Source organism: Mytilus galloprovincialis, chromosome 9, assembly GCF_965363235.1.
Source record: "Mytilus galloprovincialis chromosome 9, xbMytGall1.hap1.1, whole genome shotgun sequence".
Lineage (NCBI taxonomy): Eukaryota > Metazoa > Mollusca > Bivalvia > Mytilida > Mytilidae > Mytilus > Mytilus galloprovincialis.
Window position 1 is genome coordinate 51,774,390 of NC_134846.1, and position 16,107 is coordinate 51,790,496.

General features: G+C 32.5%; 1 protein-coding gene across 11 annotated transcripts in view; it reads left to right on the top strand.

The window, feature by feature from the left end:
• LOC143045245 (uncharacterized) overlaps positions 1–9,957 on the top strand; it is a 99,452-nt gene extending 89,495 nt beyond the window's left edge. For 10 of the 11 annotated variants that reach the window (XM_076217613.1, XM_076217614.1, XM_076217612.1 and 7 more), the window contains 4 exons: positions 1,178–1,384; positions 2,464–2,578; positions 3,154–5,230; positions 8,561–9,957. In XM_076217613.1, the coding sequence (XP_076073728.1) occupies positions 1,178–1,384; positions 2,464–2,578; positions 3,154–5,230; positions 8,561–8,567 (2,406 nt within the window). In that variant the 3' untranslated portion in view covers positions 8,568–9,957. Of the gene's footprint in view, positions 1–1,177; positions 1,385–2,463; positions 2,579–3,153; positions 5,231–5,695; positions 5,724–8,560 lie in introns of all 11 variants that reach the window. The other variant, XM_076217619.1, reaches the window with a different exon arrangement.
• The last annotated feature ends 6,150 nt before the right edge of the window (positions 9,958–16,107 follow it).

Below are 16,107 nucleotides of genomic sequence, written 5' to 3' on the forward strand. Positions count from 1 at the left end.
TTTGTCTCAACCAAATGTTATGAATTTTATACTCAATGCTTATTTCCACAAAAGACAAATCTAGTTATAAATTTGGTGGCGTCACTTTTACTGCTCTAGAGTTATGTCCCTTTACAAATGGAATAATTGCAGAATTGTTTGATTCCATTCTCTAACTTAAGTGTACTTGAATCAAAAGTTATGAAACTTAATAAGAATGCTTATTACCACATAACTCAGATCAAGTACTAATTTGGGTGGAGACATGATTACCTTTCTTGAGTTATATAAAAAAGAAGATGTGGTATGATTGCCAATGAGACAACTATCCACAAAAGACCAAAATGACGCAGACATTAACAACTATAGGTCACCGTACGGCCTTTAACAATGAGCAAAGCCCATACTGCATAGTCAGCTATAAAAGGCCCCGATAAGACAATGTAAAACAATTCAAACGAGTAAACTAACAGCCTTATTTATGTTAAAAAAAAAAAAAAAACGAAAACCAAATATGTAACACATAAACAAATGACAACCACTGAATTACAGGCTCCTGACTTGGGACTTGCAAATACATAAATAATGTGGCGGGGTTAAACATATTAGCGGGATCACAACCCTTCCCTAACCTGGGACAGTGGTATAACAGTACAACATAAGAACGAACTATAAAAATCAGTTGAAAAAGGCTTAACTCATCAGATGGACAAAAATACAAGTGGACGTGGCCCGGTACTTATACATCCCGACAAAAATAGACACAATGAACAGATCTGAGAGTACTGGCAGTTATCTGACAGCTAGTTCAAAGCCACTAACAACTAATAAAAAAATCATGCAACTAAGACTAAACTATCAATCCGTACACATCCAACATCCAATGAATTTAGTGTAAAATGTCCTAAACAGCCTGTCCCTTTATAACATCATATGCAAGTGGGAGCATAATCTGTGTCCCATGAGCATATTCTTTATTTATTTTAGCATAATTCAAAACAAATTTTATGCCCTTGCCAAAGGGGAGGGAGCATTAAGTTTTACCCTTTTTCTTACATATGTACGTCCCAAGTTTGGTTTTCATTCTTCAAATTTAGTTTGCCTCAACCAAATTTTATGAAACTTATACAAAATACACTGCTAGCATCGTAATTTCTTTCACAGCACATAGAATATGTTATTTTTCTCTCTCTTGTAGTTAACTAACCTTCGTTTGAGTCAACTTGAAAGAAATAAAGAAATAGTGTCAATGAAACGTCAGTTGTTGCTACAGGAAGCTAACAATCTGCTGTTACAAGCTGATATCGCTAGGCGTGAGACAGAACTCAACTGGCATAAACAACATGCAAGAAAAGGTACACCAATCAAAAGGTGGAATACTTATGGAGGAATGGAAAGCAGAGTTGTAAGTATAGAGGACCTTTTAAATAATGTCATTAGTTTAATTTGGAAAAAAAAAAATTAATAAATCAGCTGTGAAAATAATTTCTATAACTAATAATCTAGTTTTCTGTAATTATAATTTCAGAAGTTAAAAAAAATTCAACATTTGTATTTATGGTAATTTAACACTTTATTAGAGGAAAAACCAAGTTTTCATAGAAAGGGGAGTAACTCAACTATGATTGCCATTTCATTTTACATTTTTTGGACAAGGGGAAAAAAATGGAAAGAGTTTTTATAAATTTAGATTATTGTATAGTTTTAAATATATGACTGAGGAAAAGTGTAAACGTTATGTGTTATTTCTGTTAATGCTGCATCAGGAGAAAACAGCTTTCTCTAACTTCATGTAAGTATAATCAATGTCTGCAATAAATAAAGAAATCAAATGAAGTACTTAGAATTATTGCTTTTTCTGATTACAACAGCATCCATCTATCAAACTTTTTTTATTTTAGATTTGTTTTCTGTTATTTTTAATTATCTTATGTAGTTGATCCTTTTAAACAATTAAAAAGTGTCAACATTTTGTTTAGAATGAAAGTAGCAGCTGAGTAATTCAGATATTAAAAACTGAAAGGGGAAGAAGTATGTATATAAGGAGAAAAATTATTATACTATTAGTATTGACAATGTGTCACCATACTGCTGTACTTATTAAAGCTTTCTTCAATGTTTCATTGTACAAAAAAAAAACACCAAAACAAACGGTACTTGTTCAAAGCTGGTATTGTTATTTCAATGATTACTAAGTATTTTTCTGTACATATATGGTCTAAGATTGTAAAAAAACATTAAAGTTTAAAAAAAAACCTGTGTATCGTTAGGTAAGCTTTTTGTACACTTTTAAAACAGGACAAAACACTTTAAATTAAAGAGTTTCCACAGTTCACTGTATAAGTAAAATATTATCATATGCTTGAAATATTTGTCATTGATTGTAATGTTAAGCACAATAAATCAAAAATACCACAAACCAAGCTTAAAGTTGAAATGGAAATAAAGTGTTAAAGTTGTTAAAAATATAAATATTAATTTCAGGTCGAGGGCCAAGAAGCTGAATGTATTCCACCTTACAAAAGATTTGCCAAAGGCAGGAAAGAGCCAACCCAACCAACCATAGAATCAGATGATGTAATGGACACTCCAGACTCAGGTAAATCATTGGTTGTTATAACCTGCTACAACAGAACACATTGATAACAATGGGGTAAAGAAACTAGTGTCACCCCATGACATGTACTTGTACCATGAATCTTAAATTGAGATCTTGTTAATTGACATTGCTTTATTTGAAGGTTCTATTTTTTAATTGGCAACTCTACCATTTATTTAAGCATGCTCATATTCTTAACCTTATAATGCTATTGTGCACCTCCAAGGCTTTATAATTATATATGAACTATTGTTTGAGTAAGTACTATTCTTGCAGGCTTTTAATGGAAATTGTATCGGTGCAAAATAATCTGCATTTGTCTTTTAAATCTTTAATGTTGTTGTCCATCTTGTCAGAGAAAATAGATACTTAGGAAAATATATAGATCAATAGTAGATATTGAAAATAAACTGAATAGTGTTTATTGACCTGACATGGTATTATCTTCCAATCTAAATAATGCAAGTATTTAGTATGACAAAAGATGAAAACAATTCAAGTATACAAAAATATTATCTATTCTTTATAAGCAATATGTTGATTTTTTTCTAATAATAACTTTTCTATATTTTCAGATGAACAACATAAAGAATCTTTAGATTTTCAATCAGTTGAACCTCCCGAATCTCCAATAGAAATCCAACATAAAAGTTGTATTTACTTACCAATGCGACAACAGCAAAAAAGACATAAAACACAATTACATAAAGAATTATCTTTGGAAATTCCGTTTATAGATCAAGAACAGGAAGATGCTGTCCGTGTCCTTCCTGATAATGCTAGGGATAGACAAGTAATGAAAGGAGAGAAAGGCGTGGAAATATCATTGACAATTAAATTACCCACTGCAAACATTAATCTACCTCGTGATATTTCACAACAGGAGTTAAATGTGCCAAGAAGTACTAGGCAGGAGGATAGTGACGATTCTAGTAGGAAAGCTGAATCTGAACCTAAAGTTCACAAATCAGAAGCCAAATTTCCAGAACTTCTTATTCCCCGATCTAAGACAAAAGGAAAATTGGAAAAAGAAAATAGTATGGAACTGTCTGAACTAGAGCTTCAGATTCATGCTGCAAACGAGACGAAAGATGAAACCAAAGTCAAACGTGAAAGTGGTATATCTGTTGGTAGCGATAGTGTTTTTGTTGAGGGAACACCAACAGAGTATAAAAGAATGAAAATTCCTGTCAGAGTTACAAAACTTGATGATCGACCTTCACCTGAGGCTCCCCATCAAGAAATACATAGGGAAACGATTACACTGTTACCTAAACTAACAAAACATTCTGATGATCAACAATCACAAGATGCTCATCAGGAAATACATAGGGAAACCATTACACTGTCACCTAAATTGTGTCATAGAACATTACAGAGGACTTCTCCTACATCTCCTAGGAACACGGCTCCAGTTTCAGATAAAACTTTTAACTGGCCAAAGGTCAGAACTGTCTCATATACAGGACATCGAATCAAACCAGCGGACGAACTTTTGGAAGAAAGTAAACGTTACAGGAAGGGTCATTCCGCTTATATGAGTAGAATCCTTCAAAAATATAAGACGGATGAATCAAGGAAATTTTTAATGGAAAGACAGAAAAGTCATGATAAGGAAAATATTGCCGAAGGCTATGTCCAGGCAATAGTGAAGCGATTATCTCGTGAAGGTACACCAGATATACTAGTCACAGGGGATTCTACTCCTAAACATTATGTCTCATATCGTTCAGACTCGCCCCAGGGAAGATCAGAATTTGTTCAACAAATTGTGAAAAAACTATCTTCTCCTGCCGACCAACCCCCCCAAACTCGATCACAATCATCTCCATTAAAAGATGTCACAAATGGAATTCCTAAAAAAGTGAAAAAATTAGCCGAAGTGTTTGATAGTGGTAGTGCTCGGAATACACCTGAACGTGCTTTATCTGATTCAGAATCTCCTCATAAAACACATATAGTGACTTCTAAATCCAAAGATAGAACTTCTCAAAGTGTATCATACGATTCATCTTCATCTACATCAACATTGACTAGTATCACCGGTGCCACAGAAATAACTTATCATCCGGAAACTTCTGTTAGTTCTTCAATTAATTATTCCTCCATGCCTCTTCTGACTGTGCAGGAAGAGGACCCCACTGATCTCCAGCAATCTTACAGGGAAAGGGCAGCAACTACTACAACTTGTGATTCTGCTGCAGATCAGGGGGTCAAAAGTCCAATGGAGAAACAAGAAGTACTTGTGACCATTCAACCTTGGAATAAAAGTAGAAGTACATCTCACCAAATTTTCCATCATCATGAGGGTTCACCTTCAACATCTCAAGCATCAAGCTCAAAACATTCAACAGAAGTTAAACTTCATATAGGACAGAAACCTGGTAAAGTGAAAAAAGAGACCATTGGGGCTCTTTGTCAACAAAGTATGCTATCTTTTGACCTTGGTTTGTCCTTGCAAGCCTCAGAACAAATTCAAGGCAGAAAGGATAGCGAGGCAGATTCAGGCTACTCAGGAAAAAGTCCAAGACCATTATCCTCAGGATCTGAAGGTGAACCTACGTCATCGTCAGAAGAAAAACGCAAATCAAAATCCAAATTTTTTGAAGTACATTGGTTTCACAAACCTAAAAAATTCTTTAAAGTTTCGAAGTAAGTATATTGAATTAATAGAAAGTTTACATGAAAGAATCAATTCTAGATACCAGGTAAATTAAACAGGTATTTAATAGAAAGACAGAAGACTGCCTTTAGTGGTCTTGTGGAAGTCTGCTTGTTTCAAGTGTAGGTGTAGTAAAAGATATTCTAAACTGCAGACATAAAAGTTTTTTTTATTAAATTTCAGTTTACCAGTATTTGTAAAAGGGAAGAGATTGAAACATGGTTGATTAAGACATTTTAAAAGCACTCCTTCATGAGTGGCATTTATATGATTTTAAGATTTTATGTTAAATAAAATGTAAAATTTGCTCTTCATTATGAAGGTCTTGCAAGTATCAGTCAATGTTAATGAGTTTGATTGTTTTTTTTCATGTCATTTAAATGAAATTGGGTAAAAATAAATATATACATATCAATGGGAGAAGTCCATACGACTTAATATTACTTCATTTTCAGGTAAAGGTCCACATTTTAGTCATACATGGTAATGAATGCATGTGTGTGCAATCTATTAGACTTTGTTTGTTTTAACCACTACTCTGCTTATTTATTACTAAAGTAAATAGAGAGTGAATTATGTACATGTCATATATTTCTGCTGTTGTTTTAGTACTTTTACTCCTTTTTCCTTTACTCAAACTGAGTTTGGGTGCTAGGTTTATCCAAATATGAATCTTTGATGTTAAAGAAATTCCCACTTGTTTTTGTAATCGCAACTTCTCCTAAATAGTTTTATAGTATCTACAAAAAATTTACATAAAACTTGCAGCATTATTGTTAGGATTATTCCAGGCTATTAAGTTTATTATTCGCATTTATGTTGGATGCACATTCATCTGCAACCATTAAAAACCTCAAAAAAGTCAAAATTTATACATTGTATTATCAAAATTTATTCCTTAATTTTTACCTTCATTCAGAATGAAAGGGTATTAGTGCAACTTAGAAGTCAGTTCTAGTGGATTCAAGATCTCATGTTCTAAAATGAGTTTTAGACATCAAATAAAAAAAAGAAATAAGTTTTTATCAAGTTTAAGTAAAAGTGGCCCAAATAAATCACCTATTTACTAGTAAATTTTAGGAAGTTTTCATGATAAGTTCTGTTCAGTTTCTGTGGATTTTTTTTATATCAAGAAGCTACCTTTGTTATCTGTAGTTCATTACTAAACAGTTTGATGTTTGAAGATATATCATTATAAACCTAGGACGTTTTCATCCAATTCATCATGTTTGAAGCATCGATTTCATAGCATGATTGTAAACCCTAAGCCTAGAAACATTTTTGCAGCAAGAAATAACTATACAATTGTTGGAGTACCACCTGTAATTCATTGAGATACGCTTATATGATCTAATAGCATTGGTAGTTATTAATATTTACATTATATATTTATAAGCATAAATTATTTAGAATTTTCAAAGATTTATTGGTCCTTGAAAAAACTTAAAATTAAAGCCATCAAAAGATTTTGGCAATTGATTTTTTACTAGCACACTAGCGAAACCATTTAATTTTCGACAAATCTTGTAAGGAAAAATTTACAGATTTTTCACAAATCCTTAACCAATAGATATTAAGATAAGCAGTAAAGAAGGTATATAGTTGATCTGACAGAAAAAAAATTTATAAGTAAAAGAAAGGCAAAAGATACCAAAGAAATATTCAAACTCATAGGTCGAAAAGCAAACTGTCAACACCTTAGCAAAAAGCAATGAGACAAAAAGACCCACAAAACACAACATAGAGAAACTAAAGACAGCGATACTAACCCCACCTAAAAAGACGGGAGTGATCTTAGTGCTTCAGAAGAAACCCATGGCAAAAATAAAAAAAAAAAGATTTTTATATGACTGCAAAAATTGAAAATTTTTTGGTCGTATATTGGTATCACGTTGGCGTCAGCATCGTCATCGTTGTCTGAATACTTTTGGTTTTCGCACTATAACTTTAGTTTAAGTAAATAGAAATCTATGAAATTTAAACACAAATTTTATGAACATGAAAGGAAGGTTGGGATTGATTTTGGGAGTTGAGATCCCAACAGTTTAGGAATTGGGGGCCAAAAAGGGGCCCAAATAAGTATTTTTCTTGGTTTTCGCACCATAACATTAGTATAAGTAAATAGAAATCTATGAAATTTAAACACAAGGTTTATGACCATAAAAGTAAGGTTGGGATTGATTTTGGGAGTTTTGGTCCCAACAGTTTAGGAATAAGGGGCCCAGAGGGTCCAAAATTAAACTAAGTTTGATTTTAACAAAAATTGAATTCTTGGGCTTCTTTGATATGCTGAATCTAAACATGTAACTAGATTTTTGATTATGGGCCCAGTTTTCAAGTTGGTCCAAATCAGGATCCAAAATTATTATATTAAGTATTGTGCAATAGCAAGAAATGTTCAATTGCACAGTATTGTGCAATAGCAAGAAATTTTCAATTGCACAGTATTGCGCAATAGCAAGAAATCTTCAATTACACAGTATTGTGCAATAGCAAGTATTTTCAATTGCACAGTATTGCGCAATAGTAAGAAATATCTAATTGCAGAATATTGCGCAATAGCAAGAAATTTTCAATTGGAGTTATCTTTCTTTGTCCAGAATAGTAGTTGAATCAACTTAAATCATTGTTTTATACAATATACAATGTATATTCACTTTTACTACCAACTGATAAATTAAAACAATCTTTACCATTCAGTGATAACAAGCACTTTTTTTAGATTTTAATATTTTATGATGTATTTAAATGAGTAGTTATTGTTGCAAACTCCATTAGTAATTTGAATTGAGATCAGTTTTGGAATAAGGGAAAGGGGGATGTGAAAAAAAAATTGTGGGGGGGGGGTTCAATTTTTCTCATTTCAGATTTCATAAATAAAAAGAAAATTTCTTCAAACATTTTTTGAGAGGATTAATATTCAACAGCATAGTGAATTGCTCAAAGGCAAAAAACAAATATTAAGTTTATTAGACCACATTCATTCTGTGTGAGAACCCTATGCTGTGTCAACTATTTAATCACAATCCAAATTTAGAGCTGAGTCCTGCTTGAATGTTGTGTCCGTACTTGCCCCAACTGTTTAGGGTTCAACCTCTGCAGTCGTATAAAGCTGTGCCCTGTGGAGCATCTGTTTTTTTTTTATTATCAAGATCTTTGAAAAAAACAAATGAACTAAGTATGGAGGAAACCTGTCCATAGTCTTGCCCTCGTATCTACACATTTTGTTTCTTTAATAAACAAAAAATTCAGTTGTTTGTTATTAAAAAATTAAAGTACATGTATACATTTCATACTTATATTGTCTGTTTTTGTTTCAGGTGCTGATGGTTTATTTGGTTAACTGCTTTACTGATAGAAATGATAGATTTCATTCCGAGGATTTGAAAGAGTTTGGATTTGTTCTTGATCTCTTTCAATGAATTAATTTATAATTTTTGTCTAGCTTACTTTGCACCTTTCGAATAACCACTGTCAGTGTAGCATCTTGATTAAAAGTTGCATTTTGATAGCAATTATTTTCGCTAGCTTTTAATTTTAGCTCTTTATTTAAAGCAAAGTTTTGACATTTTAAATTGATGCCTGTATTTTCAGAGGCTTGTCATACTTAACCTCTTTACACTGCAAGTGAGAACCCTCTCTAAGGTCCTGAACATGCATGAAATATTTGCCACTGGACATTAAGCAACCAGCAATCAATCAAACCTCTCCAAGGTCGAAAGCAAAATGTGTGTTTTTCACTATTAATATGTATTTCTAATGAATTGTCTCTTGTAAAGAAAAAAAGTATATGATAACTATATAAAATGCAAAAATTCGGAAATAATGGTAAAGGGAAAACTACATAAAGCAGTAGATTTTAATTGGAACAATATCTTAAGGCTTAAAGTCACACAGAAATGGGCCTCCTTGCAGTTGAAGGAAGATTTCAATTAGGTCAATATTCGTTGCAATTTTAGTGCTGTTATTATCTATGTTGTTAGTTGAGCTGTTTGTTGTTTGTTTGGACATTTTATAGTTGATCTTAAATGCTTTTAAAGACTCAGTTCTAATTTATGTAGTTACTTATCTAGGTTTGTCTTTAAACACTGTAGGTTACTTTTTAAAATTATTTTTGAAATGAGGAGAAAATCAGCTACTGTATAAAATGATATGATGGCAGTGAACCTTGAGATTCATCTTATTTATTATTCTGTGGAACCTGTATTAGTGCCATATGAACTGCTTAATGTATCTTCTGAACAAGAAATATTTTATATTGAATACAATACTCAACTTTTCAACAGAACATGTAGTATTTTCATAATCAATCGAAAGTTTATAGTTAATACATTTCTATATTCATGTATTTAATCTTAATCATTATAACTCTAAGAACATTTTTTAAAGGGATTCTTTATATTTTTCTTATATTCTTGCCAAAAAAAACCATTTTATTTATTAAATATTACATTGTATTAAAATTATATTGAAATAAAATTACTTTTATTTAATAGAATCATCATTTTTATCTAAACCAAAGAATGATATTTATATTTAAACAATAAAAGCAAGACTGTGATTAGATATATTATGAAATGTTGTCATGACAATGTTATTTCTCTGGTCCAATCAATGTGGATCTTACTTTGTAATTCATGGTGCTACATATGTTTTAATATTGTCTACAGAAGAGTGATCATATCATATTGAATATAAATTAAAATATAAGAATTTAGTTCTTTGTTTTTAGTTATTTCTTAGGGACGACATCAAAAGATCGATGTAGGATAAAAAACTTAAATCAAATAGTTTGGGGGTGGGGGGGTTAAAATTCTGCAAGTTTTGTATATCTAAAATCGATTTTTACATATATCCCTATGGGTAAATCAATTTTTCCCGAATTAAGTTAAGAGGGAGGGGTGAGGGTCAGTGAAAAAACTATGTGAATTAAGTTTTTTATCCTACATTGAACTTTTGATGTCATCCCTTATATTGTTTGCACTATTGTCTTCAGTTGCATATAAAAAATCTCAACAATTGAGTAGATATAAAAATGAGCAGTAAACCACGAAAATGAGGTCAAGGTCATATGAACTCTTGCAAGATGTTACAATCATTCAATACACGAATATATTTGACCTATTGTATTGACAAAACCATAAAAACTTAACATTGACCAATGAACCATGAAAATAAGGTCAAGGTCTTATCAAACCTACCTGACAGACATGTACACTTTACAATTATTTCATTCACAAAAATATAGTAACTATTCCTTATAAGTGGGTCGTAATGGGGGTACCTTCATGACGATTTAACGGTAAAACTTTTTTCCAAATGACATTGACAGTAATTTATAGAGTATGACGATAAAATGTACACGATCTTTTAGAAGATAAAAACATCAACTGATTTTGACCAATCGCGTTCATTTTTTTCCAAAAATGATGGTAACGATAATTATTTGAGACCTATGATGAGTCTCGATAAGGATATTTTGACGAATCACGGTAAAATTTTAACCAATTTGATGCAACGGTAGCCGAAAATGACTGATTGACGCCTGACGTTTAAAGGCATTACTACCCTCTTATAATATATGAGAAATATACCAAACCACAAAACAAAACATTGTCAAATTATATGGACCGTGAAATTGAGATCATGGTCAGATAAAACTTGCCAGTTGGACAGATACTTTAAAATCATTCAATACATTTAATATACTAATCCATGCAATGAGGTTGGGGACAGGATAACCCTGTCTGACACACATAAACCTTGCAAGGAACAAATGTACCAAATAAAGTTATCCTATTAATTGTTATATGTGAAAATTTTACATTACAAAAAACTAGAGGCTCTCAAGAACATGTGTTGCTCACCTGACTTGACTCGGTTTTTTGAAATCATAAAAAAAGATATAATTCAAAGCTACAAAGTAACAGCACTTGGTCAGCACCTTATAGGGAACATTCATGCTATGTTTGGTTTCATTCTATTCTGTGGTTCTCTTCAGGAAGACATTATCTATGTACACTATTTCCCATAGGGTCCTGTTTTAAACTAAGTCCCTTGCTGGCACCCATCTTGGAAGATGGATCAGCTACAAAGTAACAACACTTGGTCAGCACCTCATAAGTAACATTCATGCTATGTTTGATCTCATTCCATTCTGTGGTTCTCTAAAAGAAGACATTTGTATGTATTTCCTGTAGGGTCCTATGTTAAACTAAGTCCACTGCTGGCGGCCATCTTGAATGATGGATTGGTGCTATGCTATGTTTGGTTTCATTCCATTCAGTGATACTCTAAAAGAAGACATTTTTAGCTCACCTTTCCTAAAAGGAAATGTGAGCTTTTGCCATCACTTGGCGTCCGTCGTCGTCGTTGTCGTAAACTATTTCAAAGATCTTCTCCTCTGAAACTACCGAACCAATTCAAACCAAAATTCATCTGATTGATTCCTAGGGTATCTAGAATAAAGTTAGTGTTTTAATTCCCATTTCATCAAAAAACATGGCCACCATGGATAAAAATAGAACATAGGGGTAAAATGCAGTTTTTGGCTTATAACTCAAAAACCAAAGCATTTAGAGCAAATCTGACATGCGGTAAAACTGTTAATCAGGTCAAGATCTATCTGCTGTAAAATTTTGAGATGATCAGACAACCCGTTGATAGGTTGCTGCCCCTGAATTGGTAATTTTAAGGAAATTTTGCTGTTTTTGGTTATTATTTTGAATATTATCATAGATAGAGATAAACTGTAAACAGCAAAAATGTTCAGCAAAGTAAGATCTACAAATAAGTCAACAGGACCAAAATGGTCTGTTGACCCCTTTAGGAGTTATTGCCCTTTATAGTCAATTTTTAACCATTTTTCGTAAATCTTAGTCATCTTTTACAAAAATCTTCTCCTCTGAAACTACTGGGCCAAATTAAACCAAACTTGGCCACAATCATCATTGGGTTATCTAGTTTAAAAATTGTGTCTGGTGACCCGGCCAACCCACCAAGATGGCCGCCATGGCTAAAAATAGAACATAGGGGTAAAATGCAGTTTTTGGCTTATCACTCAAAAACCAAAGCATTTAGAGCAAATCTGACATCGTGTAAAATTGTTTATCAGGTCAAGATCTATCTGCCCTGAAATTTTGAGATGAATTGGACAACCCGTTGATAGGTTGCTGCCCTTGAATTGGTAATTTTAAGGAAATTTTGCTGTTTTTGGTTATTATCTGGAATATTATTATAGATAGAGATAAACTGTAAACAGCAAAAATGTTCAGCAAAGTAAGATCTACAAATAAGTTAACAAGACCAAAATGGTCTGTTGATCCCTTTAGGAGTTATTGCCCTTTATAGTCAATTTTTAACCATTTTTCGTAAATCTTAGTTATCTTTTACAAAAATCTTCTCCTCTGAAACTACTGGGCCAAATTAAACCAAACTTGGCCACAACCATCATTGGGGTATCTAGTTTAAAAATTGTGTCCGGTGACCCGGCCAACCAACCAAGATGGCCACCATGGCTAAAAATAGAACATAGGGGTAAAATGTAGATTTTGGCTTATAACTCTGAAACCGCAGCCTTTAGAGCAAATCTGACTGGGGGTAAAATTGTTTATCAGGTCAAGATCTATCTGCCCTGAAATTTTCAGATGAATCTGACAACCCGTTGTTGGGTTGCTGCCCCTGAATTGATAATTTGAAGGAAATTTTGCTGTTTTTGGTTATTATCTTGAATATTATTATAGATAGAGGTAAACTGTAAACATCAATAATGTTAAGCAAAGTAAGATTTACAAATAAGTCAACATGACGGAAACAGTCAATTGAACCCTAAGGAGTTATTGTCCTTTATAGTCAATTTTCAACAATTTTCATAAAATTTGTAAATTTTAACTAACATTTTCCACTGAAACTACTAGGCCAAGTTCATTATAGATAGAGATAATTGTAAGCAGCAAGAATGTTCAGCAAAGTAAGATGTACAAACACATCACCATCACCAAAACACAATTTTGTCATGAATCCATCTGCTTCCTTTGTTTAATATTCACATAGACCAAGGTGAGCGACACAGGCTCTTTAGAGCCTCTAGTTAATATTTCCCGTAGGGTCTTATGTTAAACTAAGTCCTACGCTGGCAGCCATCTTGAATGATGGATTGACTACAAAGTAACAACACTTGGTCAGCACCATATAAGGAGCATTCATGCTATGTTTGGCTTCATTCCATTCAGTTGTTCTCTAAAAGAAGACACTTTTATGTATTTCCTACTGGGTCCCATGTTAAACTAAGTCCCCTGCTGTTGGCTATCTTGGATGATGGATCAGCTACAAAGTAACAACACCTGGTCAGCACCTCATAAGAAACATTTATGACATGTTTGGTACCATTCCATTCAGTTGTTCTCTAGAAGAAGTTCAAAATGTAAAAAGTGAACGAGGACGACGGACCGGGTGAGCTAAAATAAAATCACAAGTCACAGAACCATGAAATGAGGTCAAGGACAATAGAAATATGAAAGACAGAAACTTCAGAACATAAGCAGCTGAATTCCTCCTGGAATGTTTAGCTTTGGATAATTTTTATACGACCGCAAAAATTTTAATTTTTTGGTCGTATATTGCTATCACGTTGGCGTCGTCGTCTGCACGTCGTCGTCGTCGTCTGCGTCATCGTCGTCGTCCGAATACTTTTAGTTTTCGCACTCTAACTTTAGTAAAAGTGAATAGAAATCAATGAAATTTTAACACAAGATTTATGACCACAAAAGGAAGGTTGGGATTGATTTTGGGAGTTTTGGTCCCAACATTTTAGGAATTAGGGGCCAAAAAGGGCCCAAATAAGCATTTTCTTGGTTTTCGCACAATAACTTTAGTATAAGAAAATAGAAATCAATGAAATTTTAACACAAGGTTTATGACCACAAAAGGAAGGTTGGGATTGATTTTTGGAGTTGAGGTCACAACAGTTTATAATTAGGGGCCAAAAAGGGGCCCAAATAAGCATTATTTTTGGTTTTTGCACCATAACTTTAGTATAAGTAAATAGAAATCTATGAAATTTAAACACAAGGTTTATGACCATAAAAGGAAGGTTGGGTTTGATTTTGGGAGTTTTGGTCCTAACAGTTTAGGAATAAGGGGCCCAAAGGGTCCAAAATTGAACTTTGTGTGATTTCATCAAAAATTGAATAATTGGGGTTCTTTGATATGCCGAATCTAACTATGTATGTAGATTCTTAATTTTTGGTCCCGTTTTCAAATTGGTCTACATTAAGGTCCAAAGGGTCCAAAATTAAACTTAGTTTGATTTTAACAAAAATTGAATCCTTGGGGTTCTTTGATATGCTGAATTTAAAAATGTACTTAGATTTTTAATTATTGGCCTAGTTTTCAAGTTGGTCCAAATGGGGGTCCAAAATTAAACTTTGTTTGATTTCATCAAAAATTGAATAAATGGGTTCTTTGATATGCCAAATCTAACTGTGTATGTAGATTCTTAATTTTTGGTCCAGTTTTCAAATTGGTCTACATTAAGGTCCAAAGCGTCCAAAATTAAACTAAGTTTAATTTTAACAAAAAGTAAATTCTTGGGCTTATTTGATATGCTTTATCTAAATATGTACTTTGATTTTTGATTATGGGCCCAGTTTTCAAGTTGGTCCAAATCAGGATTCCATATCAAGTATTGTGCAATAGCAAGAAATGTTCAATTGCACAGTATTGCACAATAGCATGAAATATCTAATTGCACAATATTGTGCAATAGCAATTAATTTTCAATTGGAGTTATCTTTCTTTGTATAGAATAGTAGTTGATAATATATGTTGGAAATTTGCCAGACATGACTATGATGTCATTTTCTATTTTTATTTGCCAATAACTTTATGTAAATAACTTCATTGGAAATTTGCCAATATAAAATGTTGCTGATGAAGCTTTTTTTCCTTATCTTATCTAAAATGTTTTTAGATAATGTATGTTGGACATTTGCCAGACATGACTATGATGTCATTTTCTATTTTTATTTGCCAATAACTTTATGTAAATAACTTCATTGGAAATTTGCCAATATAAAATGTTGCTGATGAAGTTTTTTTTATTGTTTTATACAATAAACAATGTATATTCACTTTTACTACCAACCAATCTTTACCATTCAGTGATAACAAGCACTTTATTTTACATTTTAATATTTTATGATGTATTTAAAAGAGTAGTTATTGTTGCAAACTTCATTAGAAATTTGAATTGATATCAGTTTTGGAAAAAGGGAAACAGGGATGTGAAAAAAAAGGGGGGGGGTTTAAATTTTTCTCATTTCAGATTTCATAAATAAAAAGAAAATTTCTTCAAACATTTTTTTGAGAGGATTAATATTCAACAGCATAGTGAATTGCTCAAAAGGCAAAAAAAAAAAAAGTTCATTAGACGTAACATTCATTCTGTGTCAGAAACCTATGCTGTGTCAACTATTTAATTTTAGATTTAAAAAGTTTGAAGAAGAAATTTTTAATTGATTTGTAAAATCTTGACATTTGTTTTGTGTAAAAAAAAACCATGTAATGTCAAAAATTTGATCACAATCCAAATTCAGAGCTGTATCACGCTTGAATGTTTTGTCCATACTTGCCCCAACTGTTCAGGGTTCGACCTCTGCGGTCGTATAAAGCTGCGCCCTGCGGAGCACCTGGTTTACTCTGTTGACACAACTACCTGATTGTTATCCCTAAGTCTCGCTTTCTGGACTTTCCTCATCAGTGTGACAAAGTTATTTCCTTGAATTAATTTATGTTCAGTGGCTATGCTTTGGAATATAATTTCAATGAAACAACCAAACACAAAAAATTGAAAAAAAAATTTGAGAAA